The 20,047-nt window shown below is 41.0% G+C and overlaps 1 protein-coding gene across 5 annotated transcripts in view; it reads left to right on the top strand.

Moving 5' to 3' along the window:
- CERS3 (ceramide synthase 3) overlaps window positions 1-17,971 on the top strand; it is a 52,338-nt gene extending 34,367 nt beyond the window's left edge. For all 5 annotated transcript variants that reach the window (XM_075763900.1, XM_075763899.1, XM_075763898.1 and 2 more), the window contains one exon: window positions 14,388-17,971. In XM_075763900.1, the coding sequence (XP_075620015.1) occupies window positions 14,388-14,519 (132 nt within the window). In that variant the 3' untranslated portion in view covers window positions 14,520-17,971. The remainder of the gene's footprint in view (window positions 1-14,387) is intronic.
- Window positions 17,972-20,047: the final 2,076 nt, after the last annotated feature.

Genomic DNA, 20,047 nt, shown 5'->3' with positions numbered 1-20,047 from the left:
ACCAAAAAAAAAAAAAAAAAAAGCGATATGTGATGAGATCTTTGGCTACAAGCTTTCTGCTGTATTTAAAGTTCTTCAGATTTGTCTAAATCTGAGGGCAGCCCTACTTGAACACTGCTTTTGGATTAAGAAAACCATATGAAGCTGATCTGGTATTATATTACGACACAATGAAATACCATTGTATTCAACTGGAGTGGAGAAACAGTGCAGGTCTGGTGCTGCCATAATCTACTTTTACCTTGTAGAGAAAATTCACGTGGGAAAAAGCTGTAAGGAAAACTGCTGCAATCTAGGTCTTGTTTGCCTGTAGTAGTTAACATTTTCACAAGGTCTCTTGTCATGAAGTATGAAGTGTGGTGCAGTGCAGATAAAACATTTAGCAAAAAGGATTTAGAAAAGGACATCGGAGAATGTTTCTTAAGATTTGGCATAAGCATTGCCAGGTATATTTTGTTAGTTAAGGTGAAACTTAAGTTGTGCTATTATAAAATGGTATTTCTTTTGAGGAACAAGATGCAAAAACTTAATTGAGCTGACTGTGTCCTTTTATCTGAAGCAGTTCACACTGTGAAGCATCTTAAGGAAATAGAAATATTCCTTGCTACTTTTGTTAATTGTTGTTTGATAACAGAAATCATTCTATAATTCTTGGATTATTGGATTCCTTCAAATCTTATGCAAATAGGCAGCTGGATATCACAGGAAGACCCTAGAAGAAAACTGCAGTTACAAACTCAACCCTCGTTAGACAGCAAACAGCTGTACATAAGGGAGAAATCAGCAGAAGAAATGGCTTGAATTGTTCTGCTTCTAAAACATGCTTCTACGTTCCCTTAGACACGGAGACGTTTGTATTTCTTGCATGTCACTTAACTCTGTTAGAGTAATTATAAAATTATTTCTGGCCTGGCTTATTGAGTGTTAGTGTTTTAATTTTCTTTTTTGATTTTGGCCTTGTCTCTGCGCTATTTTTGCACAACTCTTCTGATGAAATCAAGAGGGACATCCCTCTGCCTTCCAGCTGAGGAAGAGAAAGGCTTTGGCATGGTTCTCATCCACATTGGTTGAGGTTACAAGAGTACAATGCAAGAAGGTCTTCAGATACAGTGGTGAAGAGGACGTTTCTAGGCCAGCTATATAAGGCCAGTCTGTCCTGCCTGCTTATATGCCTTTGTAAGGGGCAGAAATGTTTTATTTTGAGATAAGAGCTTTTTTGTATTAGTCATTGCTAAAAAATGGAAAAGCATCAAGCCTGCATCCCTACCGTGGATTTTTGATTCCTTATACAGCTTTCTCAGAAGATGGTTTCCAAATAACACTTTTACAGTGGTAGCAGCAGCAGCTCTAGCCCTTTTCAGTCTGTATGACTTCAGCTGGCTTGCATGTGCAGCCTGTTTTCCATAGCGGTGGCAAACTTGGCTGTGAAAGCGGCCAGTTCCTCCAAAGCTGTAAAGGCAACGTTGAAGAGAATGGTGTTTGCAAGGCAGCATTTTTATACCGACATATTTGTTATAGACATACTCCACACAAATAGCTGTTGCTATTTTAGTGAAATACCAGTAAACCATCATCCTTGTATTAGCAGGGTTTTGTTTCTCTGCCCAAGACTTTTCAGTTTTCATTCAGAAAACAAGCAATTTTTGACATTTTTCTTGAAGCAACAGTTAGCTACTTCAGATGGAAAAAATGAAGTCATGATGTAACTGGGAATAGAGACTGATGTTGTTGTTTAACTGAAGGAAGCTCTGAGCAGAGCAAGGGTGTAAGGAATTTTTTCCAGTTCCCTATGTGCCTTGAGCTACCCTGGGTTCTTGGGGTCAGCAGTGAAAACCACTGCAGTCCAGCAGCTGACAGCTCCTCCATCCGTCCAGGAGCAGGTGTCTCCCTTGGTTGTATCCTTCTGGATTGTGTCATTGCACTGTCAATGGGCTTGAATGTATTTATTCTCAGTGGGAGGTGCTGTTGTCCCTTGTCAAAGGACAGCTTAAAGGACTTGTCTGGGTCAGATGTGAAAGGTGGGACTTGGTGGGGGATGTAAACAGGAGGGCCCAAGTCTCCAGGGTGTCACATACCCACCAAGTCTGTTGCTGTTATTCAAAGGGTTGCACAGAGCTGAGTCTCATCTTGTTTAGAGCTGTGTATCTAAAATTAATACTCTTATCTCCAGACTGTGGCAGGAATTAGTACAGAAATGAGACTGAGTACTGCAGCCTTGTGAGATGATAGCTTCTTCTATGATTTACTCTGCCCTCTCAGGAAGAGATGGCTTTGGTCTGAGACTGGCTGGTCAGGAGCTCTTCATCTCAGTGCCCCCTCTGCACTAATAAAGGGGACAATTATCCTCAGTCCGCTGGGATAACCGCTCAGCTGACTGATTTGCTTCAGCAAAAAAGAACTTGGACTAAAATTTTGTGATTTCCCTCCTCCCAATACTGCAGCCAGAGGCAAATAAAAATGAGGAAAAAGGGAAGAATGGAGGAGGTGATTTTGCACTGTCCCTCTGTGTCCTATTTTCTCAGGCACAGGAGTCTCTGGTAGCACAGAGCAGCGCTGGTCTCCAGGCTCGTGGGACTTGTGCCGCCTCTCCCCTGGCGCAGTCCTCCAGAAATGCCCTAACAAGGGGGAATTCTGCATCGACAAGCTAAACTGTGCTCAGCTACTTTGCATGAAGAAGCTTTTTATTTTCTATAGGCACAGGAGTATTACATTTTTCAAATCAAAGATTGTTCTTACTTGTGGAAAATACAAAAATACCCCAAAAGGAACCCAAATGTCCTTTCTCATATGATGTTTTGTGACCCTGAATATGAGTAGGGCATGTGCATGTAAGAAAAGCCCTTCAAGGTCAGACCTGTAGCCATGTATCTTAGATCAGTTCTGCCACGAAAGGAAGAAGGACGTTTTTCAGTGTAATTTCTTTTCAAGTTAGGTTCGGCAATTGCAATGTTAGCTGCTGGCTGCCATCTTGATATGCAAGGCCTTTTGTTGCTAGGAAACTCCGTGTATTTCTGTAATATTGTTCAATTACATGGTTAAATTACCCACTTGTATCAAGTTTCAAGCACCACTGAAACATGTCTAGTCATCATGTCTGCACATATGAGAATATTTTAGGAAAATTGAAAAAACATATCGAAAAGTATGTACATATGCACTGATTTAAAATATCTCGCCAGGAAAATCCCATGGAGATTAAACATTTTATTTCCAAGGTCAGAAAAAGGGAGCGAATGACAGCAGCTTATAGCCACATTATTATGGCAAATTAAGATGTAAAATATATGTTAAAACCATTACACACTGAGTTAAAGTCTTGAGACTACAGTGCTTTAAATCTTGAAAAATATGTGTAAGTTGTAGGAAATGGGTATGATGTCCACATGACTCAGATACTTAAGGGCTGATGCAAAGTCCATCAATGGCAGAAGGTAATGGCAGGTTTTTAATGGACTGTAATGTGACCAGGAATATGTTTTCTTTCTCTTTTAATTGTTTTGTCACTGTCAGGCTGCCTTAAAGTAAGGCAATGACCTTCTTACTAATGGTCACTATTATTTAGGAGTCATCAGCTGCAGTTTTATTTGATCCACTGTGGTTCTTTCCTCTTTGTGAAGCAGAAAAGACCCTGCAATGCTGTAGAGCAGACTTTGGGACTTGTCACTCTTTAGCACTGAAATTCTAATTTTTTTTAAACTTGGGTGAAAATGTTCTTGTTTGTGAAGCACAGACCCACAGCACATTGTTTAAAGCAATGGGGTTTTTTTTGGTTTGCATGTCCTTAAGCATTTTCCCATGGAAATACAGGCTTCTGTGTGACAAATCTAAGCCACTAGCACTTGCTTTGCTTTCCTTACCTACCTTTAGAACCAGATCTATATGCTTTAGAATTAGACCATGGATCCACAGTGGTTAAAATCTACTGGTTTAGCTTTATTAAACAAGAGTCACTCTTCAGCCTCCATTCACCCAGGAGTGCTGTGGCTGCAAACACTTAGCTGTTCTGATATTTAATCCTAAACAGAAATCTTATTTTTAAAACTACAGAGAGGGGGGAAAAGAAACTATGTCACATGAAAGTAGAATGGCCTCTAGAGAGATTACATTTTAAATGTCTTTTGTGGCAAATAGAACTGGAACTAGCGTTCATGTGCTTGAGTTGTGTGCTGCTTGGTGTGCACTAGACACACCATAGGTGAGCTGAGCCTGATTGCTCCCAGCTAATAAACTTTGACCCCTGATCGTGCACAACAGTGCTGCGCTTCCATACACCGTGTGATTACTGGGATGTGAAAATGAAGCATGAAATGAAATGTATATTCAGTTTTGGCATGCACAGCAGTTTATTAGGCTCCTAAAAAGTCAGGCTTTCAGCTGATTTTTTTTTTTCTTCTTTCTGAAGCAGTAAAAAAATCTATTTTCAGGACATTTATAATGAGAAAATGAAATTTAATGAGAATTAACACATTCAGTGAGAAGCATTCATTTCAGAAAATACATCGTTCTACAGGAGTTAAACAGACGACAGGGTTTAGTTTCCTAAACTAAAGGCACGTAAGTGTTTTGTTTCCTTTTACTTACATGCTTTGTTAAGCCTGCTCTGTGCCAATGGCTATCAGGGTGCTGATAAAATGGACCAAGAGGTGTGCTTGCCTTAACTCAAAGTAGTCACTTTAAAAGCAGTAGTACATTTTAGAGGATAATGATGATCTAGTTACAATTTCATGAATCTGTGGGACTGGGAAGTTGTGGAAAAGCTTTCACTGGAGATTTTGTGGTTGCTTCTAGACTGAGAAGGGCCAGAACATGATGATGTCCCGCTTTGTGAGTTCTCTAAGTGAAGGTTTAGGACAAACACAAAACAGATTGAACTCAATTGTAGGGGTTGCCTTTTTTCCCATTTTAAAGAAAAATGGGTTATGGAGAAGTTGAATTTGTTGGTTCTCAACAGATAAATATCTATAGCAGATTTTCTCATGAGGATAGCTTTTTAGGGAAACAAAATAGGACAAATGAAAGTTTTCCCTCTTAGAGATGAAAACCAGTCTATCTGGGAACTTTCCCAGTTGATTCAAATTATTGCCTTTGGGACACGAGCTTTTTAATAGCCTGGAGATGGGAGCTAGCCAGCCAGGTCAGCAGCATGAAGGCTCATGCCCTAGTAAAGGGAAATTACTTCCTGTTATGACTTTCTTTCATCTGCATATTTCCCATTCTGCTACAGCAATCTAGTTAAGCCGAAAGCCTGGCTACATATCTCACTTTATGCTGCCAAATTCATTTGAGGGAGGAGGGGTGAGAGGCAGGCAGAAGAAAGCATAAAAGAGTAAGAGATTTGCTGGCTGGTATTTACAATGATAGGCAAAAAGGAGAAAAGCCACTGTGTGCACGCTGGGGAGATCTGAAGTCTTCCCTTACTGGGGATTTGAAGTCAAGGCTGACCTCAGTAACGTACATTGTCAAAGTGTGTAGCCCAGCAGAGTCTGTGAAAGAGGAAAAACCACCAGTTCTCTACCGCACAAATGTTATGTGCCAATCCAAGAGCGGTCTGGTCTCCTTTGCCTCAACCAGTTCATTTCCTGGCACCGTGACTTAAAAGGCAGATTGCTGTTTAAATCTTTACTTTTTACTCCAGATTATTAAAGGGGTCAGCAGCTGAGCAATGACTTCCAGGGAGGTATGTTATGCCATACACTAAAATGTACCTCTCAGATTTCAAAACAGCAACAATGTTCTTTGCTGGAATTTTTATTTTGTTTTTACTTTATTTTTAAAAGAAACTGTTTGGAATGCCCAGAATTCCACAACATCTTTCAATTGAATATTATATAAAAATCAGCTACAGTTTAGAAAAGTTAAGGACTGTTATGACCATTGCAGAGGAATGAACTAATGCAAAACTGAAGAAAAATATTTCTGAGCATTTGATTGGAATAGACAGGCCTGTGAAGGTATGCTGGGGTGGGAGCATTAGGACAAAGTACCCTTCCACAGCCCTGTTATGCACATACAAGAGCAGACTCAGTCCTCTGGCCATGGTCCAACAAATTGGGTGTGTGGATGCTCCCTTTGCCTCTCTGATGTTAGCCATGCCATAAATGGGGCTGTGCAGGTCTCTTACATGCTGCAATAAAAGTCTACTGTTTCCAAAGTTGCTGAGTTTGACTTCAGTAGAACCTGCAGATGACCATTGCCTCTAAGAATAGAAAAATCAAAACTAGATGTAATTCTGAAAGCAAAGCTTCCTGCCCTGGCCAGTTCAGCAGAAGTCTGCAGTGTTGATACAGGGCCAGGTTCTCAGCTGGTATAAATGAGCACGGCTCGACTTGAAGTCAGTGGGATTGTGTTAGTTTTCACCAGCAATGGATCTGGCCAAACAAGCACCTCCAGCCCTCTCTCTGCATGTATGTCTGGCACAAGGCAGCTCTACTTGTAGTAAATCCCTGATCTAAATGACTCTTACGTGAAAGTTCCTAATTCAGATAAAAGACAAACGTTGGTAAAATTTTTGCTTTAAAATTAATTGATTTACCTTGCTGTTCACAGAAGGGCATTTGCTGACAGTTTTTCTGGCTTCCCTAGTTAACTGCTCATATCTTTTAATTTTCTAGCAGGATATTTATGAAATGTTCCATTTGTTGCTAGTTTTATATATATGCACCTATATAAAAACTATATATATATATAATGGTGTGCATATGTATATATTTTTTCAATTGCCAAAAGTCAATTCACAGAGCAAACCCTAGGCCTTCTACAGAACTTTTGATGCCTTCATTTACTATTTTTAATGTATGCTGCAGAAGTTTGAATTGTGACTTTGTTACGAGGTGATTCTCATACTTTCAGAGAGGTTCACGGTACTGCAACCTGCTGAACAGATTAAAAAAAAAAAAGCTTGAAATAAAGCTAGTTAATGATAGATTAATACCAATTGAGAAAGGAAATTGTTCTATCTTGTGTTTAAAGAAAATATGTTTGCCCAGGAGAACCTAGGAGTGCTCCATAATCCTCATTACATGCGAAGAAGGAGGAAATCTTAAAAGGAGCAGTCTCCCCTCCAAAACACGATTCTAACAACTTTTGACCAGGCACTGCATGCTGCAGAGTTCACATCAGAAAGCAAACAAACCAACCTGATCAGTCTCGGTCTAATCGGGCAGTGACGGGTGTGAAGCATGTGAGGGCAGGATTTGTCTCACGTAACTTAAGCTGTGCCTAGCTTAAGTTCAAGGATCCCTCTGTAAGCAGTGGAGGAAGAGTGGTGTTTCCAGTGGGCAAGTCACTGAGTCCATGTTGTCAGCCTGGTGGTGGTGTGGCAAGTCACCCTCTGGCGAGCCCCAGTTCTGTTGGTTATAGAGTAGATACCCCATTTTCGAAATGCTGAACTTCACTGAAGTAAATTCCCCCCCAAATGACTTAAGCCCACAAATCTCAGGGACTTCTAATGCTATTTAAGAAACTTTGTTCATTAGGTACTACTTAAAGTATTCTACATCCAGCCTCGATATCGGGGTGTTTAGAAATACTGTGTTGAAATTATTTTAGATCTTGTGATATGAATGTCAAATGAAAAGACGTTACTTGTTAAGTATGTGTCTTGAAAATTAGATTGATAATGTTCAAGTATGGAGATAACCTTTCGATACACCAGAAGAATGGAATGCCTCCTAACAAAGAAAATAGAGAAATGAGCACCCTAACGGGCACCTCAGATAGAAGTGCTTATCATTTACACGGTTGTGTACTTTGTGGTTTCAGGTTAATTTAATGGTGCTATGAGGCTTCTGTAGGAATGTTCTTTAGCAGCTGTGTTGTTTCAAAACATTCATCTTAAGTGCGGTATCATACTTTTCTCAGTGAGAAAAGTGTGAGTGTCTGATCAGCTGGTTTGTATCCAAAAAAGCATTTATAAGGAATAAAAGTGCATGTTCTGATAAAAGTTCATACCACTGAACTCCTTGGCTTAATGCAAGTTCTGTCCTAGGGTAAAAAAAAGTTCACTATAGAGAACAGCATCAACTGCCTATTATATTGTTCTTTGTTTCTTTGCCAACTGTGGATTTAAAATTGGAATAATTCAAAAAGCAGTGGGACATTATGACTCACTCAGTACCTCCTGGGCTTTTGACATTATCGTAAAGCCACATACACTTGAGTGCAAGGTTTAGTTAGTGGATTTCAATAACACAGCTAGCAGACTTTATTGAAACCACAGAGTACCTGATTAACTGTAAACAATGATTTATTTCTTCTGAACAGTCAGAGTATTATAGCTCCAGTTACAGGTGTGTTATGCTGAGTGACAACACAAACGGTAGGGGTTTTTTTGAGGTTAAATTTATTCCTTCAATCAAAATCAGAGACATGTTATGATAGTAACATCTCATTTTATGAGACTATTCTTTTCAGTATTTGTGGAATTAGTGTAACTTTTAATTTGTTTTTCGCACATTGTCTCTGAGTTCCCTCTGAAAACTCCAAGTAGAAAGCTTGGGGAATGGCTATTACGTAGAAGAGAGAGATTAAATAAGAGTAGTTTTGGCCACAAGATGTCTAGTACAATTAATCTAGAAGGTCTGCATCTTCATTTAAAAACTAAAGAAAGAGTCCAGCAGCGCATCTTCCATGGAAGATCAACATTATTTATGTTGCCTAGTATGTATAAGCTGAAAAGGGAAATACATTTTCCAGTAAAATCTTCCAGGCTGGAAATGTAGAACAGTTTGCTTGAATCCAAATGTATATTGCTTAGTCTCTACAGGAAAGTAAAGACATATTAAGTCATATGTCAGCTGAGTTGAATTATTGATGTTGAATTAAACATGCTGAACTCAGACATTCATCAACTTTATAGTATTATTTGTTAGAAAAGTACCCCCCTTCTATCTATTTGGACTGACTTTTTATTATCTCTCTTGTTTATTATCTCTTTTATTTGAGTCAGTGGTTGCTGACCTGACTAATAGCTTTCATCTTTGTACTGCAAGCTGTTTCCATATGTGCAGGTGCTGTGGAATTTATTGTCTTTACATTGAAAAATCAAGATCTAGTCAATATGTTTGTAGATATATAAATGAAAATATTCTTAAGGTAGAATTAAGGTATAAGATTTAGGACATTCCAATTTTACTATAAGATACATTTAAGAGTCAGGAAATTCTAACTGAAGGATAAGAATAAATATTCGAAAATTCAAAAATCTAAATTTCCCCAAATCAGAAAACACATGATTAAAACTCCAGAATCAGCTGTAAATTGCTTTTATGTATCTGTACCTGGTAGAAGAAATCCAGTTAACTCTGTGGATGTAAATTATGCTTAACCTAAAAGATTAATTGGTTTTAGTCTTGTCCAGGCAGGGACAAAATTGAAATCTCCTTGGGCTGCTGAGAAACCTTGAGTGAGTGTTGACCCTACCAGATGAGTTAGGCCTGGTGCCTCTCCCACCGCACACACGGATACAGTTATACCATGAGAAAGTTTGAACTGATTTGGGCCGATCTTGCGTACTTTTGCCAATGGTAAGGCACAGTAAGCCTGTATCATCCTTTTCCACTCAACTGGTTAGCTGAAAAAGCAAATGAACGAACATCCCCCGCACCACTGTCCTCCCAAACCCACACCATGAGTTTGTGAAGCAGACACTACGCTATTGCCTTTGTAAATGTTGACTGAAGTTACTGCATGTCTCTTCACAAGTATGTGCCTTTGTCAGGGAGAACCAGGAAGAAACTGAATTGGAAGGTGATTCATGAAAAAAATGTTGCCGCAACTGAACTTCACAGCAGAAACATCTTCTGCTCAGATGTCTCTCAGCCAGATTCTCTTTCTTTTTCTCAAGGGTGACTCAGTGACTATTTCTGTTTCAAGGCATGTCATTATAATAACAGCTTACGTTCTGAGACCTTGACTTGACAATCTGCAGTAAGCCACATTGACCCAACGATGCATTTACTAGCGAGTGCCCTTCCCCTTCTGAGAAAGCAGAAGGCACGTTGCTAAGGCTTCCTCACTGTTTATAGGATCAATCCTCATTGCTACAATATCTTTTTGCCTTTTTTTTTTTTTTTTAATACTGCTTGGCACTGTCTTTCCCTCTGCTTTTACACTTTCCTCTCTAACTATGCATAGCAGCTACGAAGCCATGGCTGTGGTGCAACCTCAACATGCACACGGACAAAGATGCTGTGTGCCCAGTAAAGGGGAGCAGGAGCGAAGGGTAGTGTCTGCCCCGTCCCACTTCTCCATCACTGAGCTTCAGGTGGTAGCACCAGCACATAGGAACAGGAAACCCACACTTCCGTCTGTCTTCCAGCACAGCCGTGTCCTTCTCCCGATGCTCTCATCAGCAGAAAGAGTGCAGCGCCAAGAGCTTGTCAAGAGGGAAGTGATTTCTGAGTGCTTTATTGAGAGACAAACTTGCACAATTAGGAGTAAATTCTCTGTTAGTTTAGATGGAGATTTGACCACTGTTTTCCTGCTTACAAGAGGCTGGGAAGTGGCCTATGAAGTTAGGTCATCTCTTAATTTCAAGAAGTCTTTTTCCTTGGTGAAGTCTCTTGGAAGGTCCTTTACTGTTCATGTAATAAGATGTGGTGCTAATGACTTGAATGATACACGTTCTAAAAGCAGTGAAATGCAAGAAGCCAAAACTACCTTAACAAATCCGGTTCATTTAACTAAAAGAGGCAGACTGAGCAGCAGGTGGAAGGGTTAAACAAAAGGAAAAAAGATTATAAAAGTTTGCGGCTTTGGCTTCACTACAAATGGCTCTCTTGCAGACTTTATAGCATTAGTGTTGCTTCTCATAAACCTTGAAACCATTCATCCATTTAGAAAGATTAAATTGGTTAGTCATCCAGAACATAAAATATACACATTCATTTTGTCTGTTACCCTAAACCATCTGAGGTATAATAAATGCAGTTGATGCCATTAAACCAAAGCATTGAGTATTAATGATGGACTCAGTTGTGGTATTTACAGTTTGCCAGCTCTTGTGTTTCTGATAGTATATTCATCTGTTGTTGCTCAGGGACAGTAAGAGCAGTCTTTGAGTTGGAAAACACAGCTATAATATATGATGTGAGGGGCTCAGAGAAAACATCTTGATATTAAAGCAGGGGAAATCCTAGAAATGTTACTTTTTTGTTATTCTTAGAAGGTCAAAGTTAAGGGGCACAAACTTCACTTACGATTTCTTAATATATTTATAATGGTCTATTAAACAGTTTGCAAAGACAGTTTTGTTTGGTTTTCTAGTTACAGATGAAGGTATGGCTATTTAAAGTTTTGTTCTGTCACTTAAGCTAGACAAAAATGCCCAGACTCTTCTAAAACAAGAATTTGTAGAGGCACTTGGTCAGGAAGCAGGTTCATCATTAAAAGTGTAATAAAAAATATAGATTTGATTTAGCAGCATTTTTTTCTTGATTAATATCAGGATTTTAGAAGTAGTACTCTTTCCCAGAATTAAGCAAGTTTGCAGTGGTTGCTTCAGCATGCAAAGACATTTAATTCCTGCTGCTTTGAAATATGTAAGACATTATCTTAAATGCAGGGATTTCCAGTGTGCTGGAAAAAACGTTTGCATGGTTTTTAATTACTGCATATAGTGCCTTTAATCAGAGCATCCAGCTTGACAGCATTAAAACTGGGGAACAAATCTTACCCGAGTTTCCAGTTCCAAGCTGAAAATGCCAGCTTATTTCCATAGAAAACAGGAATTGATGTCACGTATCGGCTATCATTCAAAGCAAAGCAGATTGCCAGCTATTCTTAAGCATATGCTTGAGTACCAGCAACTTCTGTGGACCCCAAGGAGGTACTCAAAGTGAAATATGCACTCGCAAACGTTCCTGACTCAAGTCTATCTGCAATGAGCACAAAGGCACTCCTCCCTGTCGCTCCTCACAGTTGCAGCCTCAGCCAGAGGCTGCTCAGGAAGATAAGAGTTCTTCCAGTGGGTCTAGCAGATTCTGCATCAGATGCTGTACTTAGGTTTAGTTTGCATTTTTGCTTCTGAAACATTTCTGGTGGCAAAAATGTGACAAGCCTCCCCCCACACCCTCAACATTTGTCTTTTACTGCAAATACAAATCGCAAAACTACCAGGAGTGAGAGAGGTGATCTGAAAGAGGCAGAACCTCATAAATTCTTTGTGTGGGAAAGGCTGTCTTTCCTTTTCTCTAACTGATGGCATGCCAAGTTTATTTTACAGTATTTACAGTAAGATTTGTTTGTTTTGATACCCTTTGTATGTTGCTAGGGAAAAGGCAAAAGAAAATCTCCAGGAAGTTTATAGTTTCTGATGAGATGGAGTTTAGGCTTTAATTTTCTTTCTAGTCCTATACATTTTACTAGAAGCGTAATATATAAAGGGATATGAGATTGCAATTGGATGAGTTATTACTGAGCTGTCACTTATTTTCTCTGTATGAATTTGGTGCTTAAGAAAGACCTCAGACCAGCAGGCTAAGAAAGTGAAATTGTTAGTTTTGAGAGCAGATACAGGTCATGCAGGAACAACCCTGGTTTGTCCTTTCGGTGTCTCATCTCTGACCTTGGCACATCACTTCAGGAGCAGGAAGAACGTGCAGTCTCTGCCTGTTTAGTTGAGGTCCGGACATATGGCAAGGACAACAAATTTATCCATGATGGAGCAGTCTCCGGTGTGGTTGTACAGGCAGCAGATTGTCTGCGCAAGGGTTAACGTGCCTGCCAGCTCAGTGAGAGGTAGTCTATTAAATCACAAGATGCGGGAAAGGGAATGACTATCGCCCATCTCTTCCAACACAAGAACTAGAGGGTATCAGGTGGTATCAGGTCTACCAGGCACCTTCCAAAGTAACTGGAAGAGACGACCATTGGTGGCTGCCAATCCCACAGGAAACTGCTGGAGGTGGAAAAAGTTTCTTAGGTGCCTGCTTTGATCTCATTTCTGTTCTCACTCACCGCTTAGGCAGAAGGAAGCATTTACTTGATTTACAGCGTCTTTCCCTTGAGCATCCTACCCTGAGTCTGCAGAGCAGTTGGTATGGAAAGTCCTTCCAGGGAGACAGGTACAGCTCTTGTAAGCTTCTTGAACTGAAAGGGAAATAGAGGTGTTTGGTTTTAATGCCAAAGCCTCGATTGTTTGAACTGAACTTCTGAAGACATTGTAGGGTCTTGGGTTACGGCAGGAGCTGAGAAATAAGAGACTAATGGTATATTTTATGTGCCATGACAAATAGCACAAAGTTGTCTTACCCCTCCCTATCCGTTGCTGTGAAATACTGGGTAGACACAATGTCTTTTCTCTGTATGGTGGAAACATTCGTTAGCAAGTGCTGTGTTTGACTGGCTGGGGATGAAGCATGATTGCCAAACGTTAAAAGCTGTTCTCTATAGCTGGGAAGTAATTTTCATAAGGGCAGACTGTCTCACTGACTCCCTTTCAGTGCTACTAATGGAGCAGGCATCACCTCCTCCCTGGCAATTCCCTCTAGCAGGATGGTACACCCAAGATGTATATGATAGCTGTATAGACATGGTCTCCCCCTTGCAAATGTCGACATGATGTTTACACCATCAAGCAGGGAAGAATAGTTTAGGGTCAGTAAGCCTCTTGAAACAAAGTTCATACCAGGAGATGCTGGCATAAGTAGTCACTGTTTAGTTTATACCCATTAGAAGCAGGCAGCCTCACAACTCCTATGTTTAGGTAAGTGTATTCATCATATTTAGCCTTTATACAATATTCATCTTCTCTGCACTTCGTAATTGTTAATTAATCCCACAGCACCTAGGGATTACTAGTAACGCTTTACAAGGGAAAGCGGAAACAAGCAAGAGGAGGTCAAATGTCTGGGCTGAGGTCACAGAAGAAATTTTGTCTGAAGAACATTAGGTTCTGTGAGATTTGAAGTGTTGTTAACTGGTCTCTCCTTGGATGTCAGTATCCATTTTGGGGGCAGGGGCTGTTTCTGGGGGACAGTTTTGATATTGGCTAGTGTTCTTAGAGCTCCCTTTCATTTGTTCCATTTAGCACCTTTTGTTTTGTTTTGTTTTGTTTTGGCTGAGGCAAATGGAGGACAGAGGAGTTTTATCTTCAGAGGATGTTGGGGAATTTCCAAGACAGGAGAAAGAATGTCTTGTGTTCTGAAATTTATGCACCATCTTTTCATTTTGCAATTATAAGTGGGGGCACCTGACTAAAATTGGTTATTTTTTAAAAATCATTGCAAAGATCCAGATACCCAGTTCACTTTAAAAATAAAAGACTTGCTTGTCTGGTCCCTGTAGGCCTTCTTGAAAGGTCTGCACTGATAATCACAATCCAGTAACTTACCTGACAGTAAATACTGTAAGTATAGAATATGCTCACGGTGCTTTCTTCTCCCTAGGACTTGAAAGATGACCGGAGCGATGAAGAGGAGGAGGATTCTGTTACAGATAATGAAGAGGAGTCCACAAAGAATGGCAACAAGAACAGCTGTGGGTCAAGCAAACATCTCCTAACCTGCAGTCACCACTAGCCCCCTCGCGCCTCACCCCCTGCAGTGATTTCTGCTCTGGTTTTAACCCAACCTACAGGATAGAATTTAAGTCAAAAGGCTTATGAGAGACTGTGATCGATTTATTGTTGGCTACTGGGCCTGGAAAAAAGCCCTGTTTAGAGGGTAGGAAAAAATTGCATAACATGACAAAATGTCTTAATGACCCACTTTCTGAATCGTTACTAAGTGTTTGGATGCGCTCACTGACAGTCCTCAGCAAGGTCAAAGTTCAAGAGCATCAGATCATTTAGTGTCTCATTGATTCTAACATTTTTCAGTCTGATATAAGATATGTTTCACCAAGCTGTTTAATTCACAGATGTTTTGTGGTAGGTAGAGAGTGTGAACTCCGTTAGGAACCAAAATTACTCACTGTGGGGAAAAATGTGACAGTGGTGTACAGTGACTAGCATTTTAGTCTTTACTTTTCATTTTAAACTCTCATCAAAATGTCTATTTTTTGTGAGTTAGACTTCATTTCCTGGAGGCCAGTGGAAGCTAACATGGAGGAAGTCAAATTATTTGCCTGTGAAGAGCTGGCTTCGCTGCAGAAGTATAGTCTTTCTCCGAACTGTGCTGTATGATAGATAGCTCAAATATTGTGTTCTACGATTTACCTGTCAAGAAAGTTACTGTTGAAATAGCAAAACTTGGCCCCGATTCCCTGCTGAGCTCCAGGTTTCATAAACATCTTTCATCTCAATCACTGGCCCAGTGTTAGAACAGAAGGTGCAGTGGGGAGGGAAGATAGCGAATGAAAATTGGGTCTTTCCACAGGTTCTTTTGCAGTTCTTATTTGTCTTCAAAACTGCTGAACACCCCTTGCTCCTGAGACATCTACAGCCCAGATGATTTATTTTTAATCTCATCCATTCCCTTCTTGTGAGCTTGTCTTGCACAGTGGTGTTGGATTACTGTCTTCTCAGGAGCGAGTCTGCTAAATTCTGTTTTGTGGTTCCTGTGTATCCCCTGCACGTATCTGGGCATTGGGGGAGCTTGGGACGAGCAAGGAATGTCACATCGTTGGTGCTGGGTATTCATTTCATAGCAGGATCTGCATGTTCTTCTTGAAAATCATGAATCACATTGGGTGCAGCCAAACTTGGATATGACTTAGGCCACATACCGTTGTTTATGCTGTAAGAAGTGGAGGAACAGTGGATGTTTTATCAGCTCCTCTTACCAAAAGTGCCTCTATCGTAAGTTTGCACTTTTGTTCGAAGGCTAGTGCAGAGTGCAGCAGCACTTTTAGTCCCACGGCTTTCCAAGGAGAGCCTGGGCCTTTTAAACAGGGTGGTACCAGTCTCATTTCCAGATGCGTTTAGCTCACAAGGTCATAAATGTTTCGTGTCGTAAGTTTTAGAGGTGAGAGGCTCTCCATGTGGTTCTACAGTAGCTGAGATAATTTGGTAAACTAAATCCAGTGCCTTGGTAGAGACCAGGGGGACCATTGCTAAAACACCCTCAGTGCAGAGCTTTTGGTTTGGAAAAGCTCTTTTCCCCTTACGGCAGCTCAGGCATGATCTTGGTGACCTACGGGAAGTGCTGTATGACTGACTTGTTTTCTCAAGATTTCCTTGGCAAAGGGGAATGTAATTCAGTGACTGAAGCATTTGAAAGAATGGGAAATGTTTTTGGATCTCAGATATGAAGAATGAAGTGTTTTCTGTGCAGTTACAAGAAACTGTAGGAGTACTTTGTTATAGAGACTGGTAGTGTGAAAATACCTACGTATCGCCTGTTGAACTAGGCTGTGTTTAATTTTTACTTGTATTTTGGACCATGTAATATCCTAAATGCTTGTGTTTTACCACAAAGAGAATTACACCAAGAAAGGAGAATGGCCTACAGCTTCTCAGAGGGACGGGAAATGTGCAGTAGCGGGATGGGACTCCTGAACCAGTGCTTGTAGTTCAGTGGTGCCGCTCAGGCTGAGCAGGCAGAATTCCCTCAGTAGCTGTTGTATAGCAGCATGTGTCCTTACATAGCTGTGAAGAATACCTTAAATACTGCAGTGTGGATTTATTGGATGTGTAAGTACTTATTACATCATCTAAAGCAACTGGTGAGTTTGGCAAGATCACAGTTGCTTATTGGGACCTGTTTATTGCCTACACAAAAAGAAGTGTCCTTTCCTAACAAAATGGAGAAACCCGACGTCTTGGAGGCTTTACGTTCCCTTTGAGAGCAGTGGAGACAACGATGCTTTCTACCAGACGTAACGGGGGTTTGGGAGATGGCCAGGGTATTATCATTTGATTTTGGTGCCAGAAAGTTTTCCTGCTATGACTAGGAAGGGAATTCAGGGAAAGAAACACGAAGAATAATGTTGTCACAGGAGTGAGCCTCTGAACAACTACTGAGTTTTAAACTGGAATTTATAGTCTCGTTGAGGCCAAATCTTGCCCTTCCTACTCAGACAAGTCTCCCACTGAAGCCAATTAACTCTATTAGAGTTTTGCTAAGGAAAAATTTTGCATTGCAGTATCCAACCTAATTGCAAGACCTGTTGTTTTAAGTTGATGTGAAACTAGGGTCTTAAAGGAAGAGTAAAAGGCAGATAAATAGATTCAAACATAAAATGTTGAGGCAAATTTTGGGTGAGTACAGAGGAATACAGAAAATAATGTCCTGAAGGTGAAGATTCAGTCTAAGTACAGAAAACAGCCAAATAACTACATCACACTGCAGTTAGGGGTACGGAAGGTAGCAAGCTCACAGAAGGCCATTCAAGGGGGTTACTGTCACGGCCAACCAAAGCGATGACCCCTAAAAATTCTGCCCATAAACCACTAGATAACTGAGGATAAGCACCCACAGCACAGAAAGGAGTGGGAATGGGGTGTCACAGTGGGACTGGCCACGTGTGCTGTGGTAACATCAGGTTTGTCATTCCTGAAGTCACGCGTTTCATTTTCTACTTTTTACTGACAGAAACTCAGAAACAAGAAGCCGAGGTCATGGGGAACACGATTCATGTTAAAGAAATTCATATCATGGTGCTTCAAGATTTTCAGTCTATTCAATGACCGTCACATTTTTTTAATGTTGTCCTGAGAAGAGTCTCAAAATGCAAGTGCAGAACAACCGTAGGCAGTGTGTATGAGCACAGATGACAGACTCTACTGCATTATTTTGACCATTTCACAAAATGGGCCCTGGTTTAACGCTTAGACACTGTGCATCTGGTTTTGCTGTGTCACTTTGACCATGCCAAAATATTTGTGATAGAATTCTACACGGAAAATGGAATCTTAGTCCATTAAACTCAGCGGAAACTCTTCTGTTCCATTTAATTCCTCTGAATTTTGCTCAGGTCCTCCTGTCTGTGTATACCGTGCTGCCTCTGTACTTGTTCACTACATACATTTAACAATCTACTCTGGATTTGATTTACAGATCTCCCTTAACTCCACAGAACTCATTTTGTCAATTTGCATTATTCTGTATAATTATCTTGTTGTTGTTGTTGTTCTTAACGCCACTGAATTTGTCTGGTTGGTTATGCTACACACTATAAATAACTGTTTTTTAAAAACAGGTATCTGTGTAAGGATTTCCTTGGTTTCCCCACCTTGCAGAGTCCTCCACTCTGCTCTCCATTCCCTCCCAGCTTTCCAGTGAGGACTTGTTCAGGAACTAATTCCTTCCCAAGTTTTTCCGTTACCTGGAAGAGGCTGGGTGACTCACACCTTTCTTAAGAGGTAACAGCGATTGCTGGAAATGACCTTTTTTTTTTCCTGCGCAATTCATGAATGGAAAGGAAACAAAATTAATGGGTGCATCATCCATCATTTGTATTATTCAAGATTGATGTTTTGACTAAAGGACTTGAAAGTGTCCCTGCGTACACTGGGAACTGCTCACTCCAATGCCAACGCATTTATGTATCTTTACTCAGTTGTTGTTGTGCATATTGGGACTGCTTATGAAGTTAGGTGTATTTGAGGAATGTTAGAATAATGTACAAACACAGAGATAATTCTTTTTTTTCCCAGGAGCGCTTATGTTTATACACAGACTGAGGAGCTATCGCCCAGTTAGATTGCCGTGGGGTTGCTACCTCAATCGTTCATCATAAGTGCACTGGAGACAACTCGGACATGGATCTTAAGCTGGAAAAAGCAGGAAAGCTCTGCTGAAAACAGGGGAGCTGTGCTGGTTTGTATCAGCTGAAAAGCGAAAAGCTGTTCCGTATTTCTCATTCTTTCCCTTTCTGCCTCCCTGGTCAGGAAGATCACAGAGGTTCTGACTTACCATCTCTTCCCATGGGCAAACAAACCTGTGGGAAGGTGTTTCAGCCCAAATAATGAACTGTGGCAGGATACTTTGGTTTTATTATCTGAATTCATTTTTTTAAGCTTATGAGTAAGAAAAAAGTAGATGGAAAACAAATCGAACAGGGATGTGTGAGTTTTGGCTACAAACAACTTGCAAACTGTGAATAAAAAAAAAAAAAATCTTGCTGATTTAGAAAGAAAAACACCACCTCCACAGGCACTTCCCCCAGCTGTGGGTTTGAAGAACAACAGATAACCAGTGGGCAGAAATGAATGTCCATGCTGAGAACAAGAACACAGCCCAGTTGTGAAAAAGCCACAGGGTTGGTTCGATGGCCGTTGGCTGCCCACGAGCTGGGAGCTTTTCTGTGTGGAGCAGCGATGGAGCCAAGAACGTACCTCTGAGCTGATTTCATTGGTCATGTCCAAAATCACTGGAAATGCCTGTTCCTGCTTCCCAGTCAATTTTATGGGCTCCTTCCTGCCCTGTCGGGGCCACACGGAACCGGGGATTGTTTCTTGCCTATGGAGTTTGAGCTTTGGCTGCCCAAGGTGTGCACCTAATAGTGAGGTAGATGAACACCTCCGATTTGTCGAAGGTCACACGGGACATCTGTATTCCCACTGAGTGTGATTTCTCCTTATGAAAGTTAGGAAATCTACCTGATGCCGATGCTTTAGGGAGTAACCAATATGTGTCAGACAGCAAGGTGGCACTGTGAGTGACCAGGAGCGTAGAGAGGGAGCTGGCCTTTCCAGAGCAGGGCTTTGGGAATCAGGAGGAGAAAGGTCAGCAGAGGGCTTGGCCAACTCATCACACAGGTCTTACAGGTGTAGGTGTGAAAGACTTGTTTAAAGGTTGCTTTCTCCAACTCTTTAGTGAGGAGCATTTTCTCTCGCTCTTGTCTCCATATTTCTGCATGATGCTACTTGGTTTATAGATGTTGCCAAACAAGGTCAGAGCAGTCATCGTGCGCTTCCGAGAGCAGCCAGCACCAAAAGCTTGAGAGGTGGTACCAAACCAGCGGCCCAGGGCAGCCCCTCTCCCACTCTGGTATGAGGCAGAGGTAGGTTCATGCTCTGAAACCTGTTTTGGGGAAGGAAGGGTGCCCCATGAACAGTTGCAGCTCTAGATGTTCTTGCCGCTCAGGTACAACAAGCAGCTGCTCTGTGCTGCAGGGGTTGGGCGCAGCTTGAGTGAGGAGCTTAGTTCAACCTTAGATCATT

The sequence above is a fragment of the Balearica regulorum genome, chromosome 12, assembly GCF_011004875.1.
Source record: "Balearica regulorum gibbericeps isolate bBalReg1 chromosome 12, bBalReg1.pri, whole genome shotgun sequence".
Lineage (NCBI taxonomy): Eukaryota > Metazoa > Chordata > Aves > Gruiformes > Gruidae > Balearica > Balearica regulorum.
This window is presented reverse-complemented; position numbering and strand designations above follow the sequence as displayed.